Source organism: Porites lutea, chromosome 3 (assembly GCF_958299795.1).
Source record: "Porites lutea chromosome 3, jaPorLute2.1, whole genome shotgun sequence".
Lineage (NCBI taxonomy): Eukaryota > Metazoa > Cnidaria > Anthozoa > Scleractinia > Poritidae > Porites > Porites lutea.
Window position 1 is genome coordinate 8,187,123 of NC_133203.1, and position 20,817 is coordinate 8,207,939.

At 41.4% G+C, this 20,817-nt stretch overlaps 1 protein-coding gene across 1 annotated transcript in view; it reads right to left on the bottom strand.

Moving 5' to 3' along the window:
• Positions 1-1,293: 1,293 nt before the first annotated feature.
• The window catches only part of LOC140930359 (uncharacterized), a 73,117-nt gene continuing 53,593 nt past the window's right edge, over positions 1,294-20,817 (bottom strand). Inside the window, exons 50-68 of the mRNA XM_073380041.1 lie at positions 20,007-20,060; positions 18,957-19,010; positions 17,865-17,972; positions 15,482-15,535; positions 14,711-14,764; positions 13,652-13,705; positions 12,969-13,022; positions 12,286-12,339; positions 11,236-11,271; positions 10,209-10,226; positions 9,627-9,644; positions 9,191-9,217; positions 8,754-8,921; positions 7,831-7,854; positions 6,921-7,059; positions 6,414-6,517; positions 4,594-4,677; positions 3,045-3,269; positions 1,294-1,879 (exon numbers count right to left, since the gene is read on the bottom strand). Of these exons, the coding sequence (XP_073236142.1) occupies positions 1,742-1,879; positions 3,045-3,269; positions 4,594-4,677; positions 6,414-6,517; positions 6,921-7,059; positions 7,831-7,854; positions 8,754-8,921; positions 9,191-9,217; positions 9,627-9,644; positions 10,209-10,226; positions 11,236-11,271; positions 12,286-12,339; positions 12,969-13,022; positions 13,652-13,705; positions 14,711-14,764; positions 15,482-15,535; positions 17,865-17,972; positions 18,957-19,010; positions 20,007-20,060 (1,467 nt within the window). The 3' untranslated portion in view covers positions 1,294-1,741. The remainder of the gene's footprint in view (positions 1,880-3,044; positions 3,270-4,593; positions 4,678-6,413; positions 6,518-6,920; positions 7,060-7,830; positions 7,855-8,753; positions 8,922-9,190; positions 9,218-9,626; positions 9,645-10,208; positions 10,227-11,235; positions 11,272-12,285; positions 12,340-12,968; positions 13,023-13,651; positions 13,706-14,710; positions 14,765-15,481; positions 15,536-17,864; positions 17,973-18,956; positions 19,011-20,006; positions 20,061-20,817) is intronic.

Below are 20,817 nucleotides of genomic sequence, written 5' to 3' on the forward strand. Positions count from 1 at the left end.
ATCCACTGATCAGCAATATTTTTGCAATACCAGACAAGGTTAAAGCGGATAGAAATGAGAGCAACTACTGTAGCAAAAAAAATAATAATAATAAAACTCTTTGGCTACAATTTCGAAATAACTACAATCATCGCTTCAGCCACCATTGCAACTGGAAGCGGTTTTTTCAAAGATTTGACTACTGATAAATGAAATTAAAGATTTGAATACTTAAATATCTAGAAGAAAAGAGATAATTTTACCAATGACCAATTTACGTCATAACTCCTTCCGCTGAGGGTATAATAAACCACAGTCAAGTAATATGGTTAATCATGGTGAAATTGTTTCTTATCAGTTTCTTTCAAATTCTCTCTTGGTGGTCATTCTCTAATTACCCTCAAGACAAGTGACCATATCAAAGTCATTGTGCACGAGAATTAGAGCAACGTCACTCAACATCAGCAAGGATAGATCTTCCCACAGATACCTCATTTTGGAAATCTGACCAATTCACACACAAAAAAGAGGTAACGTTTTGGTGAAAATCCACCGCTAATTTCGCTATTCACCTCAATATATTCTTTGCAGATTGAATTTGTTTCTTTCCCAGAAAGTTATTAGCTAGCCACAATTCCATGCGAAAAGACGATAAAGTGGGCAACAAAACTGGCTTTTAATTGAAAGAGGTAAACGAAATAAATGATAGCGAGAAAGAGAGATCGCCATGGATTCGTAAAAAGCAGAATTATACACATCCCCATTCTAATTGGTGAAAAATGCAGTCTTCTCGCCACTCGCTGGCGGTCGATCGCCACCAAAGGGTTAAGATCAAAGTATGTCGTCATCGAAAATCGCCGGAAAGCAACGGAATGGTTGAGCGCGCTGTGTTTACACTATACTGTTAAGCCTTTTCGTGCCAGCACGAAAAAGCTAACCGGTACGGTATGAACAACAGCGCGAGCACAGAACTGGAACAAGTCGTTCACACAAATCGTGTCAGAGTGGCTGACCGAGAGAATTTGGTAAACTAAATCCCAATCCCCTACTCCTGAAAATTTACTTCCGTCTAAGTAGATTCCAGTCCTTGCTCCTACTTATTCACTTCCGCTACGATCCCAATACCTGTTCACACTACACCAAAGTGTGGCACAGAATCTATCCGATATGTGGTGCTCCACTTTCGAGAATGAAGTGGCGCGGTGAACTAAATCCCAATCCAAAAAGAGTTTTCTTTTCCGCCTGAAGTAATGGACTACGAACAGGTTGAAATCTCGCTCAGCATCATGGACGTAAGATTGAACACTTGAAATCTTTTGTTCACTAGAGTCTTTAATATTTCATATCAAAATTACTCGACCTGTGAATACAAGAGCGTCTTTACAGGAAAAAATGTAGAGCAACTAAAAAAAGGCTTAAGAAACCAAGTTGTTCTTAAGACATGTACCATTTTGGAAGAATGGGTATAATCTCTGGGTAACAGCAGATTATTATAACACAACATAAAAATCATAACTCTTGCAAATACATCTACTCATTACAAATCGTTTGCGACTGTAAAATAACTCTTTTATTACGTGATAAGCTTAAGAGCTACTGGACACTTCAAAACGCAAACGAGCAACAATACTTATTAATAACGAGTACTTCCTTCGAAAAGTCCGCGGGTATATTTGCTTCCAAAATACTACTAGGCAAGACATACTTTAATATTTAATATTATGACGGCAAGAGAAAAAAATCCCTAGCTATTATACACAGTTCACCAGAAGCACACTTCGCCGATTTCCACCTCTAATTCTCCTGATAAGTCATAGGCAGCAAAGTCTACAATGGGCAGGCGGGAGGCTTGAGTTGTAGTAAACAGGAATTGTGTGTCACGCAGTGATCCGTCCTTAATCTGGGGGCGAAAAACATGACGTTACAAGAGCTAGAAACATTGTTGTCTGCACAGTGAGTCCCTTTGAGAACGTCTCAAAGAAAGAAGTGACATAAAATCGGAGAAAAAAGATTTCTACCCGCAGTAAAACAAAACTCAAAGAAATCGTCACAGAAGTCGACGAAGTCACAGAATCGACGCTCCCCACAAAGGATCAGCAAATTTCGAGGGATACGAACTCGTTCTAAACCGACACATAACTCGACAGTGCGCCGCAAATATACCTGGGGCGATCAAATGGTATCGACATACAAAATAGAAGTTATAAGATGGGATTAGGATGCTGTTTCCCGCAATCTAACGCAATTATTTGCATTTAGCTGTTCAAGGCGTTTCTAAGTTGCAGGAAATTTCAAATGCCTCTTGATTAACGGCGCGGAAATTACCATTTACAAAAGTTTACACAACTTCAATTAACGCGAATTTCCAGCGTTAATAACCTATAATAAGGTAGTGTGTCAACGTATTCGATATGCGACTTTCCACTTTATAGATCAGCGCGACGCTGCTTCGCTTCGTTTTTTAGAAATCGCGACGAAATCACCTGTGAAGAGAAGCCCTAACCGGTATAATGTAAGCATGACCTTAAGCTCCCTAATTTCGCGCCCGACGCTGTCGTGATATGTTTAACTCCCTCATATCTTAGGGGGTGTTTACATGAGAAAACTCGCACCGGCGCGAGTTTCTTACCAAAATGACTTTTTTATTTCGTATCACGTTTACATTATGACTGGGTCATTTTGAAGGTACACTTCATGTTGATAAAATACACGTAAGATTCAAAATCACAAACATTACGCATGCGCTATCCGTTCCAGTCTACCGGCTTTCCGATTTCACGCCGAAACGTGTGGTCATTTCGCGTTTACATGATACCGTTGTGAGATTTCGTACCGGAGTGAAATTCTCGCCCCGGTACAGCAACCGGGGTGAACTCACGCCGGGGTGATTCGCGTCGGCATGGCATTTTGTGGTGGTATCATGTAAACAAATGTAGAGCCATGAGAGGGAACCGGAGTGAACTCACTCCGGCGCGAAAGTCGCTCCGGTGTCATGTAAACAGCCCCTAACAAGGAAACATTAGAATTCTGGAAAAGAACAAACAAGAGTGGACCAACAGTATTACCTTGCAACCATCATGTGGAACCTTGATCATGGCCTTCTTGGATTTAGATTTCGAGCTAAACTCGTGTCCACTGGCGCCTTCGAACTTGACGGCCTTCTTGAAGCTGCGCGAATTTTCGTCGTACCAGGCCACTGAATTTTTACATTTGAACGTGAACATTTGTTGCGCGTGGTTACTAAGCAGTTGTAGATAAGACAGTTGGATCTCGTCAATCTCATATTCAATCTGAAAAATAACCGTTTGCAGAGGAAACTTGTTAGCACATATCGTCCAGTGTGTCCACGAAAACGTACTCACAAACGCAAGGAAAGGAGAAAATTCGATCCTTGTGCGCTTAACCTGGCTTCTAGGCCGTTTTTACGGTGAAAGAAGGACTCACATGCCTGCGCATGTGATTGCGTTGGTAGAGAAAATGAGCCCTGAGCTTTATTTGTGAAAATAACTTCGCACATCCTCTTCACATTAGACTACAGGTAGTTCGTCAGGGATGGCAGAGCGAGTGAAACGCGAGTGCGCGTGAAAATCACCCTACGCGAGAAAGGCGAGACGCGGTGATTTTCACGTGCGCTCACGTTTCGCTCGCTCTACTATCCCTGAGGAAAAATGGGTACTACTCGTAGTCTATCTTGACACATTTGACAACAGGCTGGCATAGGGTAGAAGGGAATTTCACACAGAAATGAAATAATGCCAAATCAGTTTTAAATAAGTCGAGCACGGAGGAGGAGGGAAAACGAGGCTAGCAATGGCTTCTTTAATCACTGTGCTAGGAAAGGTCTTCCCTACTTTACTACTAGCATAGCCTACGAGAAGTGATTTCGTGGTCTATCAGTAATCCGACTGAGAGAGAAACCTATAACGCGAAAACCTGTTGATTTAGCGCAAGGATGTAAAACCACGTTAAGCAGCTATGATTGGTTAAATCGTGCGCGTTACGCGGTTTGATTGACAGACGGGGGATAGCATAACCAATCACAGCCACACCTGTGGCTTTACCATTGCAAAAGCTCGAAAGGTTTGGGAACAGTTCTGTGAAGGTGGTTTCTAGGCCCTATATCACAACAAAAGCACATAAAGACGTTTAAGAACCCATACACTGTTGGTAAAGAGTAGAGGAGGTAATCCTCGGTATCAAGCTCCATATTCACATAAGGGCGGAGACATTAATAAAATCAGTACTCGAGTGTAAACTGCGCCACGAGCGGTTTGGCAAAAAGCCGCAACCTGCACCAGTGTCGTAAATAATCTCTGACAAGCCCCGAGGTGAGAGGGCAATAAGATATTACCGAGTTTAAGCAGCGACGTTTTTGAGCGAGTTTTTTTAACCGAAAGTGAGCCTTTTCCTCTTTTAAAATACCTTGACGCTGCCAAATTTGTATTGCTAAGTTTCTTTGCTCTTATAGAAACGATTTGTTATAAAAATGTGTTCAAAATTACGGCTCAAAAGTGTAACAAGTCCACTTCCGGTTGACGTGCGTCGCTCAAAAACGTCGCTGCTCAAACTCTCTAAATTAACATATTTAATACTTAGGGGAACATAGTTACAAACCTTTTTGTCATTGTTCAAGTCTTCGGCAAACCAGGCCACCTTCATATGGGGATCTATTCCTCTCTGCCATAAGGTCTTATCAAGCTAAAAAAGATGATAATGACGTTCTGTTTTCTGCTTTGTTGTGTGTGGAAAGTGACATAACGGAAACAAATGTACTTCAAGGCCCGGTTCTTCGAAAGATGGTTGAGTTTAACCCAGGATTAGGCCAAATTTCAAGCAAGGGTTTCTAGTCTAAGAACACGCAACTCGAGGTTACAAAATACTGTTGAGTCTTTACTACGAGATACAGTAATGATAACGTTACCCTAATGATAATGATAATGTTACCCTAAGCAATGCACAGGAATGTAAAATACAAAAACGGAACAAGATTTTAATCCTGTATTAACCCTGATCGGTCTCTCAGGAACCGAGCCCTGCAGAATGCTGTGTAGAAAACGGCCACAGCTCTTGGGCCTGGTAGGGAGATTTAGCATCGACGACAGCGACGGCAGCGAAAACGTCACATTTAAAATGAATTCGCGTTGTTTCAAACTTTGTCGCGTTTATTCCAATTCGCTGAGAAAGTCAAATGTAGGCGAATATCCCTGGACTTGATTTCTTTGGGAGCGCGCTAAAGTTTAGGAAGAGAAAGAAAATTTCCCTGACGCTTGTTCGCGTCCTCCATAAAACGTGAAATTAGGCATGTTCACGCCATAGTCGTGCAGTGACAGCAAAGTAATGTACAAAACCGTGTGATGACGTGCAAAGTCCTTGTTACGCTAATTAAACCTATTGCACTTTTGCCGTTCACGTTGAAGTCGTCGTTGTCAAAGCTCCCTAATAAGGATCTGTTTAATGGAGGTGGGGGACCCCAGGTGAGGTAACCCGCTCACCTGTCCATATAATCTCTCATTTTAATTTGATCACGTTTACATGTTCGGTGGGGTGACCCGCCGCATGTTACCTCACCTATCTGGGGTCCTCCACCTCCATGTAAACAAGCCCCAACTGTACAACTAACAGGGAATCCACTACAACTGGTATTACCGACCCTTACTAACTACGGCATCAAGTACAAAAGGCTTAGGCCTCCTCCACACGTATCTGTTTTTGTTTCAAAACGAAAATTTTCCTCCCGTTTTTCTACATATTATATTCGGTGAAAACGGTCACTGAAAACGCATCTTTTCAAAAAACACCGTTTTGCTATACTCTTTTATAAAATAACTGAGATAGTACGCGCGCTCTCATTGGCCGAGAGGAGTGTTTGCATGAGAGTATGTAAACATGGTTGTGGCGTCAAGATGTTTTGCTTTTCGCGCGCTAATCACGCAAGCACGAATTTGAAAAAGTTTTCGAGTTCAAAACTCGACAAGTTTACTTTATTTACCCATTCCTCCGTCGGCTGAAATTTGGAAAATCGTTACAAAGAAGGTGTGTCAATTTTTTTCGCTTAAGCTGACGGTTCAAGCGAGAAAAATCCCTATTTTGAATAGCGTCTTTTTGCAAAACAAGAACTGATTACGCGTCCAAGACTTCGTGTACAAGACTTTGCGACTGGTAAGAATTTCTCTTTAAATCAGTGCCATAATAAAGAGGAACAAATGTTAGAATCAAATGTTAGAATTTTTATCATTTTGTGATCGGGAGAGGGCTTGACCTCCTTCAATAAACCTAACAGTGCTAACTTTTCTGGTGAATCAAAAGTACACTGAAGCTTTCCGGGCAGCTTATTTTTTTGAGAATACGCGTAAAATCTTTTAATTAAATCTCGCACTCGTAGTCGTTCTCGTCTTCGAATCTAAAGGTCTCTAAAAAATGAATTGCTCACAAACCCTCTTCACTTTAGGTCTGATGCACGTAGCTTGGTTGGTGAAATTGCAGAACACGTTGACCCTATCTTTCGTGGATCCGCCATTTGGATCGACAACGTAATTACCTGTTATGAAATAAATCGAAACAAAATTTTCAAGAGTAGCTATGCAAACGATAATAAACACTTTGTTAATTTTTAAGGAAGGCCGCAACAACCAAGGAAAATCTCTAAAGCGGCTTTTCTGCGTTCAAACAAAACCACAAGATTCTGGGAAACAGCCTACCTACCCCCCCCCAAACCCAACATTTTGCTCTAAGTGAGAACTTAGCGTTTGTTTAGGGGAGGGGCAGGTGGGTAGCTTCCTAGAATACACTGAACACCTACCCCTCCCATGACCCAACATTTTGACCGAAGTAAGAATTTAGTGTTTAAGTTGGTCTACGGGAGGCGTTGGTGGTTGGTTTCCTAGAACACACTGAAGCGTTGTTGTTGTTGGGTTGAACTAAACAAAGACTTGATCAGTTACCGTCCGGGAGATAGGAAGCGAGGTGGCATCGCTGAAGATCTCGGCATGTCTTGGCAGGGAACTGTGATAAGTTGCCACGGCGTTCAAGGAAAAACATCTTCTCGCCGAGTTCTGCGATACGGTCTGCGACTTCCATATCCTGAAAAAGAACACGAGGCATCAGTCGTCACTTTAACTGCGCTGTACCACCCTCTGGGACTTGCAATAGCCACTGAGCAGTGGTGTTAGTTTGGGAGTTTGGTTCGACTGGCACCAAGTCCCGACGATCGACTAGCGCGGGAGAACAGGCAGCCTGTGTTTACCGCGGGAAAACCTCCAACCCAGGTCTAACGCAGGAAAACGTACGAACGGTGCTAGGGACCGACGAATTTAAACTTGAAAAATTCAAACATTATGCAATGGAAATGAGGTATAATGGTGAAAATTACTCGAAGATGGGGGTATTACGGTCGTAATTATGTAGGGCTAAAAAGTCACAAAAGGGTTTCCCTTCTAGCTGAGCCATCTTTTTGCTTCTCATGTAAACGGTTCGCCAAATTTTATGAGGAAATGTAGGAACAGCTGGCACGCCCAGGGTAGCTCGGATAGGCCTACCCACCTACCCCTCCCCTAAGCCAACATTTAGTCCTCAGTGAGAAGTAAGTGTTAATGTTGGCTTAGGGGAGGGGTAGGTGGGCAGTTTCCTAGAAACGTATAACGAGGTAACTTTTCTCCATATAAACGGGGCCAAGAACGTAAAGAATTCAAATGGCAAATAGTCTAAAAGAAAAGACGTAACATTGTTTGTTAGGGTAACTTTGATAATCAACTTTTAAGAATCCCGCAAATAAGTAAGCGATGTCTTTACTGTCAATTACTGGATTTATCCTCGCCAATTAATATGCATTGAACAAGTGCTCATTATACTTACTTCCGATTCTACTGATCGTCGTTTCTGCAAAGGAAAAAAGTAAAAAAGAAAACGAAAAAACATGAGAGTTTTGTCGAGAAATGTTAAGCTTATCTTGGACGTTTGAGCTGGAGTGATGACAGCAGGCTTATTACCTTGAACGTCTAGTTCATTTGAGTGACATAAAAATTTATTTTTAACAGTCCTTAGTCTGGAGTGGAGGCTCAATAGTAGGGAAATTCATTATTACCTCTATTCATAAAGTTTAAATGCTGAGTTCAATGAAAGTTCAGCAATTACAAACAAAAGAGTGAAAAGAGGTATCAAACCAAATAGTTCAAAAAGCAATCTTTTGGCTGCGTGCTGCCACCAAATTAAATAAAACATAAAAATAACGGCACAAAACATTAAGAAGGCATACGTACAAAATTAAAAGAGATTAAAACGGATTGCATTTGCGATTTTTGAAAACTTGTTGGCCTAACAGTTTTTCAAGGTCCATTATTGTGGTTTGTAACGTTTGGTATAATGCTTGGGAAGCGATATTTGTTTGCTACGAAGCTGTGAATTTGTCATTTACAGGTAAAATCCGCGCTAATGTCCAGCTCAATAGCGAAAAAAACAGACCCGTTATAGGCACTATCAACCCAATAAATGAAACATCCGCGACACAGGCCGGCCCTTAACATATTAAGGGCTCTAATAAGGAAACAAGGTAGGACAGCTTTGACAAACAAATGGGCAAATAGGACAATTGCACGATGACGTCATTTTACTACAACTACCAGAATCCTTGAGTTTGTTGTTTTCTTGTGCAAATTAAGGCTATTGTTCTTTAATCCTCAGCGGGATTGACAAATTTAAATAACAAAGAGAAACCGAAATGAATTCTGGTAGTTGTAGTCAAATATCGTCATCGTGCAATTGTCCTATTGAGTACTCACTCTCTTAAATCCACCTTCATCTTCAATCGGGGATGGTACTGGTCCACCTCCACCTCCGCCTCCTCCTCCTCCTCCACCTCCGCCTCCACCTCCACCACCACTTGGTCCTTTGCTTGGATCTCCACGGCTTTCTCGCGTCAGTGATGGGGCGGGATAGCCGGCTTGGCCCTGAAGATAAATTGATCAACATCAGGTTTCTCCTTACAATATCAATACATCATCAAAAGAAAGGGTAATGAGAATTACGTAAATGCCCACCAAGGGGAAAATGCTTTGATCTTTGAACAAATTCTCTCCTCTAATCGTAAAAGGAACTGTTCGAAGATCAGTCTGGAAAATTTGTGTGAGGATTTTGTGGTTTTAAGGGTTAAACGTGATAGAGAAGAGGGATGCCTTTTTAACTTTAAATACCAGAGTACATAAAAAGCATGACTTACTCGATCACCTGGAGGTCCGGGTGGTCCCTGTAAAGAAACAAACGCATATTATTTGTCAATACACTTCGTCTTGGTGTTATAAGGATCACCAAGTTGGTCACAAAGTTCTCAAGCTCATTTTGAATAATTAAAAAGCCAAAATCATGGACATTGTTATTTAACACAAATATTTTTCCAACATCGCGAGCTCTTACTGGTTACTTCGAGGTCACATGATATCCAAAAAAACAAACTGTTTCCCGCCCAAAGTCTCCAAGCGGGTAACACTGCAAAATCTGTGACATCATAGGGTAATAGTGTGGATGATCCGAGCACGATTTTGGCGGAACGCTTCGTGTGAACACAAAGTTTGGTGAAAGATAATTCATTCATGATCGGACTTGACATGTTTTGAGTGAATGAGAACATGTAACATAACAAATGAAATAATACATACCGGTCTGCCAGGGTTCCCCTGCAAAATAAAAGGTTTCCCATGTCAGTATAATATTTAAGTAACATGAAATGTTGAAAATAACACAGAAGTCGAGATGTATCGCCGACAAAAAAAATACCATGTTTATTCCTTCCTTGGTATAAAAAACTCCTTGAAGTTTCTCGTTGAAATCTTGTATTTCAAACCGAAATCAACACCGCTAGAGTGAGACATTATTAATTGAAAAATATATTGGTCTTCTAGCAGCTGTTTTTTGGTTCGTCGCGAACAAAATGCGGTGGAACGTATGCAGCGCTGCGCAATTGCGGATTGCAATTGCGGTTTCTCGGAAAAATGAAAAAACAGTTTTCGCGAGAGATATATCTGTTTGACGCGAAGCTGTTCTTTTGTCACTCACTAGCAATTTTTTTAAGTTCCATGGCGAAGAAGGACGCATAATTGGCATTATTAAAAAACTGAACTAAACAGTCGTGACACAGCCCATTAAAAATCGTTGCGTGACGTTCCACAAAGACTGGGCTTGAAATCATTGTCCACTATCTTGTCGTGTGTAGGTGAGGGGGCAAATCGTACTTAACTTACCGCGAATCCACGTAGGCCCTGGCAACAATAAAAGAAAGCAAAAGTTAGAATTCTAGATTAAGAGTTAGGAATGAATGAGTTACGAATTTGTGTCTGTAAGCTGTTTCCTGATAAAAATTTCACGTCGAAGTCATGCAGAGATAGCCTGCGAGCAAGCTCTCCCGGGAACTTCCGGGGGTGGGGGAGGGAAGAGTGGGAAGATCGCCCCGGAGAGCTTGCGCGCAGGCTATGTAGAGAAGGCAAAGAAATGTGCGAAAGCGTGTGTAGCCTCCCACGCAGAGGTTCGTCACGCGTTCCTGCCCCACGAAGGAGGAAAGGATTGCGTGACGCGCCAAAAGTCTGCGTAGGAGGCTATACCGTGTGAGCTCGTGCAAAATTATCGCCTTCTGCTCTTTTGACCTTCTGGTTGCCGTTTCCGTCACCGTCGTGGTTGTTTGGGCTCCTCATTACCACTACAACGTGGTTAGAACGAAGGCCAGAAAAACTCGCCAGAAAAAAAAACATTAAGGGAAGGGGCGAGAAATCTGGGTAGGAACTGACGTCCAAACCCAGGCGGCGTATTCTGCAAGACGGTAGACTGCAAAACAGTCGGGTTTTTTTCTTCAAATCAGGTAGCGGAAGAGTCTCACACGCTGGAAGTGCATGTAGGGCGTGTGGGGCGTCTCTCCCTATTTTCAGCTTCGTTCCAGACCTTTTGTTTGGCTGTTCGCGCGTACTTGAATAGGCAAAAATACGAACTGTTTTGCAGTCTAGCGAGAACGTCCTATTATGAAAAAAGTTCAGAAGTGTTCGACCTGGTACAATCCACATGACCAACTTCAAATTTAACTGCCAGGCAATTTCCGAACAAGGATAATGCCCTGGCCTGTTCAGGCTACGGACGGCGACGGTTTAATGAAAAGTGAGCGGCTAATATGATCCACAAATTCAGCTCCAGAAAAATTCGCTTCCATTTGATAAATTGAACGAGATGGAATAATAGCAGTGAAGTTTCAAACAGCGCGAATTACTTTTTCATACAACTTACCGGTCGACCCTTTAGACCTTTGGTTCCTAATGGACCCTAAAGAAGGTAGGAAGATATGAGTATCGAAGGCAGATATGTGGAATTATCACATAAAAGACACTTTTGTTTAAAGTGGATGGCAAAGTGGGATCTTTTCCCTTTGAGCTTATTAAAAAACGTTCCGATAGCAGAGCAAGGGAACCCCAGGAAAGATCGCATCTCGCGTGTCCTGTTTCCCCTCGGAACGCAATTTTTCGTGAGATCACTCGTTTCACTTATTCCGATGTAGGAACATCCCTTTATAACTCGATTAAAAAAAACGGATAACAGAATCGCCGTAACCACCAAGTTTCATGACTCGACGAAGCATCTTTAGAAGGAGATAACTATCTTTACGGGACATTTCTTAGATTCTTTTGCTGCTAGCATTGTAGCCTTCGTCACAGACGTAATTTAACCTCGGATATTATCGTCTGCGAAGCAACGCCGATATTTTTGTTCTGGGCCACCAACGGACTCGACGAATCAATGAAAGTGTGTTTCGAATTCCCCTTCACCTTGATTGGCAAATCGATAATGGCTTTTCTTAACAGGCCAATCATGGCGCGTATTCAAATCCTCGTCCACAGATGGGGACCTAGTACAAGGCTTTCGGCGCTGTTTCGCAGACAGACTTAACCAGAGTTAAGTTTCGTAAGTGACGTAGGCTAATAACATTGCAGACCCGTCGTGGACCAAGGCGGTAATGTCGGTTACGTGCTTACCTGCGCACTTTACGGGAATACGGGACGAGACGCAAGGGACGGAAATAGCGGCTACGCCTTTAGAGGCAGCAGCCACAAAAAAAATATATAAAAAAATGAATAAAAAAATGAGGAAATCACTGAGTTAGCGATGGATCGGGCATCTGTACAGAGAGCGCGTATTGGAGGGGGTAATAAATCTTACAACGTGCCTCGCTGCGGAGGAGAATATCAGATCCGGCCCAGTTGGAAGCCACTGACACCAGGAACTGCATGAGAACAAAACTAGCTCCTCCATAATTAAAAAAAAAAAAAGGAAAAAACTTACAGGTAAACCAGGGAAGCCGTCCGGTCCCTGTTCACCAGATGGTCCTTGGTCACCCTGAAAACACAAGCAATAAGTGAGTAAACACCTTGAAGCTATAAATTTGAATGGAAGACAGTCACGCCGCGATAAATTTTGCTGTGTTTGTTTGTTTGTTTTTTTTTGTACTAAAACAAATGCAAAAATCATTCTCGATTTCAAACGGCTAGCTTTGATACTGACTATGCTCGGAGCTTCGCTCCTTGTCTCGAAAACAATGACGTCATAACCTCACAGTACTCTGAAAACTCCAAAATGGCGGGAATGGAGGAGATTATGGTCCGCACGTTACGGAGAATAGGCTGGGAACGAAAACGTTTCCGACCAAAGAAGAGTTGACGACGGTTTTAACCTCGTTCCCAGGGCTCTTTCCTTAGAAAATGGGAGGGGCAGGCTGGGGGGCGGAGGCCCCCAACCCCCATTAACCATGTATAGATAACCGGTTATTAACGATGCCGGGAACCTCTAATTCAATAGGACTCCTCCAAGTCGAAGCTCTTTTTTCCCCATTATTAACTTTGATTGTTTACTATTCTCCCAACCAATCCTGTGACGGGCCTTGTGAGAGCTGCGACATCATCCCATGAATAGAATAAAAGAGTAAAACATAAAGCCAGCAAACTAGTTGAGATCTTTAAAATACCCACCGGAGCTCCCTGGGGCCCTGGACCACCGCTGAAACCAGGTTCTCCTGCGCCGCCCTAAAACAAAAAAAAAAAAACAATTATTAAATTTGAATAGAGGCTAATAGGGGTATATGAAAGTGGATGAAGGAAAATGAAGGCTAATGGAGGTAAATAAGGTGAATAAAGAAGATAAATAAAGGCGAGTGGCACAAGGTAAAAGAAAGCTAATGAAGGTGTATGAAGGGGAATGGAGTTTAATGAGAGAAAATAAAGGTAGAGGAAGGTAAATTAAAGGAGGAAGTGAAGGAGAATGGAGGATGGACGAAGAAGAGAAAGATAGAGACGGAGTCAGAGGTCTTTCATATTAGTGAAAAAAGTAAAATGAAGCTTTCCGGGGTGTCCTTTTTTTGAGAACACGCGCAAAAACTTTAAGTCAAATAACAACAATAACAACAACATCTGTTATTTAAACACGATCAGTTTACAGCGTAGCTGACGTGGTCGTGTATAATATAACTCAAACTGAAAAAAAGGAGTAGCGAAAAGATACTAAAAACATTTTCCGACTTTGCACGAAATTATTTACATTTTGCCATTTACAGGTTTCTATCTACAGCTTTCTATTTACTGTATGTAAATCTCGTACTCGCACTCATTTTCGTCCTCAAATCTTAAGTACTCTACTTTAATCGTTGCTTACTTACCATTCTACCTGCCAGACCCTGACGACCTGGTGATCCATCAATACCACGCTCACCCTAAAATTATTAAACAACTAATTAGGCAAAGATTTTTAGATGACAATAGCCCACTTTACAAAACAAACAACAAAACAAACAACAAAACAAACAACAACAATGAACATTGAACTGTTTCTATTTATAATTTTCTTGTATAATCATTTACCAGTATATTAATATTCTATCTAGTATTAATAATTGTAGCTAATTATTAACCACTTATGTGAATTTTACATTCCAATTTTAGGAGCCGTTAAAAGACATTTTCTCTCGGTATAGCTCTGGCCCTGAGGAACTGGTATTTTTTAAGCATAATTTCCATAACAAAAGGAAAGAGGTTTATATCAAAACAAGGTCAACCTCAGCCTCACGTTCACTCAAAGGCTACGTTACTAAGCCCACAACTGTAAAAGAGCTGCGCTACGGAATCAATCAAAATTCAACAGTGGCAATCGCCATCAAACTGAGTGAAACAAAAGTATCTGCTCAGAACATGAATAACACAGCAAATGCAAAAGGAGGAAAGGATAAGAAAACTTCAAGATGATTGAAATAGATTGCAAATGTACTTTTCGACAACTTGTCAGCGAGCCTGACAGTTTTTCAAGGTCATTCTTTTTGTCTGTAACTTTTGATTTAAAGCTAGGGAAACAAATTTGATTGCCATGAAGCAGTGATTTTGTCGTTTGCAAGTACGTTTTGTTATAAGCGTCAGTGACTCTTACATCGCGCTCACTCTACTAAGTCAAGTTAGAATCTTGAACGGCATAGAAAAGAGAACACTAGAAGAATATCATAAGTCTTTCCATCTTCGACTTTTCGCCTTCTTTTCTTCAATTGATGTGAAACAGCTCTAGCTCATAGTTCGAGGAGGCCTAACCTCTCATAAGCTCCTATAGTTTCTGTTAGGTCTCCTCGCCACTTCTTTTTTTCTTCTTTTCCTATATTTTTTGTAATTATTGTGTGGCAAATAAAATAAACTAAAAATAAATAAATAAATAAATAAATAAGATCGAACTCTACCTTTCCTCCCTTGGTTCCTTGTACTCCACGGACTCCTTTTGCGCCTTCTGGTCCCTAAAAATAAGCCGTCATTTAGTTAATAATTAGCTGTTGATTCTCAGCGTGGTTGATTCTACATTCTGAGGTAATTTTCAATTCAATCATACGAGACACGTTCAAGAAAGCAGCCAAAAGCGGAAAGAAGAATTAATTAACCTATTTTTGATTCAAAAATGGTTTGATGGAGAAATACAAGAGAGGAGAACGCAGAATATTTGAGAGAACATCGCAACCAAAATTGAGCAACAACGGTTTCACACACACTGGCAAGTGTAAACGATAGAACTAGCCAGAAAACTTGTTTGGAGTCGAAAAAGAAAAGAATAAAAAAGAAAAAAAAAATTGAGTGTCAATGTATTTAGCACGAAAGTAATGATCTAGGACACTATTTTTACATCTCCTACTGGAGACGGGACCGCCATTTTACGTGGTCGTCCGAGCCACGCAAAGATCTAGCCATTCACAGGGTGAAGGCAGTACCTTTATTTCTCAGTTATTTTAAGACCCTCAGTATTCGTCCAGCCCCGGGAATCGAACCCGCGACCCCCCGCTGTGCAGTTAAGCGCTCTATCAACTGAGCTTATCCTGCCGCGGCAGGTGACCTGAACAGTGTAGTTTTAAAAACGTTTGAAATAAACGAGTTTCGTGTCAACTTGTTTACTTTAACCATATTTCAGCACAAGTGAGAAAGAAGCTTTAGATGGTTGTTGTTACTTAACGTTAACACCATACCGTGTTTCCAATCAGACCACGTTCGCCGTCACCTCCATTTTCTCCTGGACTGCCCTAAGAACAAGAAATACAGGTTGAAAACCGGTTTGCTAACCGTCAGGTCTACACTCATGTCAGCAGCCATCAAATGTGAGGCATGCTCAGTTAGTAACTGTTGAGACTTTTCAAATAACCTATCAAGGAACTAACCAAGAAAGTCTGTTATGTGCTTTTGGGATCATTACACGTTTCTCGAAAACTGACCACCTACCCCTCCCTTAAGCCAACATTTTCCCCTTAGTGAGAAGTAAGTGTTAATGTTGGCTTAGGGGAGGGGTAGGTAGACAGTTTCCCAGAAAGGTATAATGAACCTGCTTTTAAACATAGGCTTCAAAAGGTTTAAAGGCAGGCCTGGCACTTAAGGTAGTCGGTTGTTCAACTAGTATAACAATACATGTACGAGTGCTTGCACAGCAAACCAGACTTTATCACGAGAAGATACGAGGAACTGGTACAACTCGTATATTGATAAATCAATACGTGCAAAACACCGTGAGGCGACGTCCACTTCTTGCGACATGAAAATTTGACGCACTAGAAGGAGGTAATAGGTGCAAGAAACTGAATCGCAAGTTTTCCTTAAAAAAATGCCAAGTATGAGAGTTAAAGATATGACGTCACAAGAAAAATGGATTTTTAATCTTTTAGTAACTTCTCCTAAACATTCCTACTACAATGAAGGGCAACTAACTTGAGTCACACAGCTCTGGTACCTGCCTTTCTCCCTTCCAATGTTGTTTTGTAATGGTTTTTCGGCGGAATTGTTTAAGTTCGAGGCCAACATAATCATTGGAAGAGACAGGGAAAGGGACGTCGAGCACAACATGTCAACGTAATTCCTCCAATTGACCCAAGTTCTAATGTCACGAATTGTACATTAATAAAGAGAAACAACTTAGAATGAACAAGGCTGTGCTCTAAGGAAAATTTCAGGGAGCCCTTCGGGCTCCCAAGCATTTTAGTTAAGGCGCCCAGACCCCAAAGTTGGTCGCCCGAATAAAATTTTCGGGGAGGGGTGCCCAGGCCTCTCAAGTTGGTCGCCCGAGTACATCTGATGACCAAGTATTTTTTACGCACACGAATCTTACTGGCCTGCTGATCACCAAACTCGGTAATTTTAGCTTTTGGATTCGACCAAAACCCGCATGTTGTCTTATGAAACCCATCAAAGTTTTCGCGCCATTCAGATTTAAAACCAGAAACGTTAGCAATGCCGCCGAATTGTTTAGGTCTTAAAGAGGGAAAAGTAAAAAAAATCAGCAGGTTTACGTAAACTTCATTAAGATCTTTGGGTCAAGGAAAACTGTGCTTTTTATCAGTAATACTAAACTAAAAAATAAATTTTCAAAAGGTGAATCAATGCGGCATGAAATATAATGTGACGGAGTTTTATACGGGGCAGATCGAACTCAAGTTCCCGTGAAAAATTCCGTGAAACGGTGAAACCGCCGCGGCCCCAAACCTATTGTTTCAATAAAAAATAAGTCATCTTTAATTTCCTTTTCTATATTATCAGTGAATCTTTTAGGATAATTGAGCTTTTTGTGGATACGGTCGAAGCGTAAACCAGCTCTTCTTTCCGTGTTTTTTTTTTTTGGCCGCTAAATTTAGCCTATATATGCCTGCATGCGAATTTAGTTATCGATACGTAAAATACCAAGACAACGTGGAACTGCCCTGTTTCTAAAACAACAATAAAAACGATCAGAACGATCATATCTTTTCTTTTTATATTTCGCTATCTTGTGTAAAGGGAAGAAAACAATCATAAGTTATGTTTTAGCCAAGCAGACACAGCAGCCAAAAACCGTAAAAACATTACATTCGCATACTGCTCAATACGGCAATTTCCGTTTTACATAAAAATAAATTACTCCGCGTCGCCATCCGCGCTCTACGTCTGTCAGAAAAGTATTGACAGTTTCTCCTAAAAACTGTACCTAATGAACCATTCTATCTCAAACAAAAAATTTTAAAACTATTTTAAGAAGCGGTACAAATCGAAATCCGTGCCGCTTGTCACGTTCAAAGTGATGGATTATGTTACATGTGAAATCATGCAGAACGACCTTTGAACATCGACGCGCGCCCGTTTCTTTCGTACAACATTAGTAAAAACATTTTCTGTAGGGTTTAGTAAACTCCGACTCAACAAGCCAACACTAGTATGTTAAATTTTTCTGCCCGCTTAACTGAACACTGCAAGCAAGAGTGCCCGGCCGGGCGACCGGGACCGTTTTTTCAGTCGCTCGAAGCTAAATGTTAGTCGCCTCAGGCGACCGGGCGCCGTTAGAGCACAGCCTTGATGAAGTAGGTTAAAATTGATCACGTGACTGTATTTTACCGTTGTTCCTACTGGTCCACGGTCTCCAATGGCACCTCTCGGCCCAGGCCTTCCTCGTTGTCCAGTCGCGCCGTCACTTCCCGGGATTCCAGGGAAACCTCTTGCACCCTGATATGCAAAAAAGGGCATTTACGATATTCTTGTCAGGATTTTTTCTTGGCTGAGGCCCCTAGCCCCCAAGGGGGCCCTGGAGGATCTTGGAGGAGCTGTGTCACCAACCTCGTTCCCAGGGTAGGAAATAGAACCTGGGAACTAGATTGCTGTGTCACGATATTCGTCATATTTAAACAGTGGGAGTTGCCACCAAATTGCGTGAAACATAAAAATTACCGCTCAAAACATTAACGTTCGTTCGTCTGAACACAAAATACATGCATATTAGCAGGCCCTAAGTGCAAGAAACTGGATCGCAAAACTGTTTCGTGGAAATTTTTCTTGGAAAAAACAAACAAACAAAAACAAAAAAATGCCAGTTATAAGAGTTAAAGACGTGACGACACAAGAAAAAAAAAAATTTTTTTTAAACTAACTTCTGCTTCGTTCGTCTTAACACCAAAGGTGCCTGAATATGTGAAAAGATCACACAGACCTAACCCCCTCCCTTTAAGTCCCTTTACGGTATATATCTCAAGTTTTAACAAAAGAGTATCGTAAATGCAATGTGATGAGCATGTAACCTGCGTGGTAGCGGCAAGAAGGGGTGGGGCAGGGAAAGAGAATTATTCCCCCTTTTTCTTCCTCCACACCCCTCTTGAACTTGCCTCTCTCTCGCGCGATACTGTTTAACCGTGATTTCAAAACATGTTAAACTTGATGATGAGGGATATACAGGCGAAACATGTATGAAAGTTGTATTGTCTCGACGAATGCCTTTATTTTGATGCCACCTATTTTGATTGCCATTTGAAGAAATGAAAACCTTGTATTTTAAGTCCTGAGGGTGACCAAAATCAATTTCCTCCAAACGTTATATCAGCATATTATCAAAAGAGATGATCACCAAAGGCTTTTGATCTTTTAACAATTTCTCTCAATTCTTCAGGAAATGAAAGAAGAGCAATCTAGGGAAATTTTATATACATAGACAATTACCTTTTCACCACGTTCTCCTGGAGTTCCAGGTGTACCATCTAGACCAGGCGTTCCCTAAAACACAAATCAACAACATCAATAAATGTTGGATCACACATACCTTGCGAGATGACAATATTTCAATGTACTTCACCTAAGAGTCATTATTTATACGTGTTTCAGAAGTTGGCGGTATCTTCCTTGCACTTCGCGGCTGTTTTCGTTAGTTTGCCAGTTTTAAACTCTACAATAACATTATGTATCAAACTTAAGATTGAACACGCCACTTTTGAGAGTGTCACCTTAATTAACCAATTTACTCAGGGACTGGTCCTAAGATTGTCCAATGTTTTTTACTGTTGACTCAGTACATGAACTCCAACGGGGCTATCATTCAAATAAAAGGGACCATACGATCCGACAACGGCTACGTTCATGAAAACCTCGCTGAAAAATGGACTCCGCATCCTAACGAACCATTTCCGGACTATCCAAAGTCGACAGGTGCTTAAAAGAAGGGAATTTATGTTGGAGCTGAAGAGAGGGGCCGCACCCGAATTCAGATAGAGATGGTAGAATTTATCGCCTTGCCGTTCCCGTCCTAAAAAAAAAAAGGTCATTTCACGTCGTGGGGCCTGTTTACATGCAGGTAGGGGACGCCAGGTAGCTGAGGTAACTCGCGGCGGGTCACCCCACCTATCATGTAAACGTGGTCAAATTAAAATGAGAGGTTATATGGACAGGCGGGTTACCCACCAGAGCGGGTTACCTCACCCACCTGGGGTCCCCCACCTCTATGTAAACAGACACGTAGTCGTGCAGGGACGGCAAAGATATGTACAAAAAAGCGTGATGCACGTGCCGAGTTGTTGTTTTTCACATTGAACCTATTTCTTTTTGACGTTGCCGTTGCCGTCGCCGTCGTAGTTTCGTAAGGTCCCTAAAACCTCGAAGACAGTACGTTCACATCGTGGTATCTATTTTTTGAAGCATTTTACAAATGGAAAATTTAAATGTTATGTAAATGTTAATTTTGGTCGCAGTAACAAGTTGATTATATGCTTTACTTACATCTCGACCAGGGAATCCAGGTTTTCCAACGGGGCCAGTTGGTCCTTTAGGCCCCTAAAAGCAACAAACATCACCGTTACTTTCGTTTCCACAGCCTTGAACAATACAAGAACGAACCTCCAAACGCTTCCAGAATCTCACCGTGCATGATGTTTTTTCCCCTAATACTTTAGGCCGGACGTCATAGCTCGCCTTAACTCCCCCAAATTTGTGTCCCGGTAATTTTTTCAATCAAGTAATGTCGGCCAGAAATTTTCGAAAATTACACTTCAAATCAACACACTTCCAATGCGAATTTCTATTCCAAACATGACACGGTGTGTAACACTTACTTATATACATTCGAAATATGTAAACAAAAATAAATTCACATCATTTGAACACAGTAGTACTTTGAGCAGCAAATTTTACTTGAGTGCTTTAAAATCAAAGCGCTGTCACGAAGATTTCAAGTTGACGGGTGTATGGGAATTTCTTTTGGTTGTTCTTTCCTTTCGTTTCCTGTGAAAGTAGGCGGAGGAAATCCCCAAATCCCAGTCCCTAGAGACAGCAATGTCGGTGAATTTAACAATCCAGCCGGGGGGAGTTAGTAAAATCGGTGACAGACATCATAAAGTAAATTGGAGTGTTATCTTCTTGGCTTGCTTCCAAATACTTTATGTTTCATAAATCCCTAGCTGAATTCAAAATATTTTCCATTAACACCATTAACACTATCTTTTCATCGGAGCTACACACGCGCGTGAGCGGAGCCCCATAGCTAAGAAAACTTGGCAATCTGTTTAACTCCATCCGAGAAATTATGGTAATC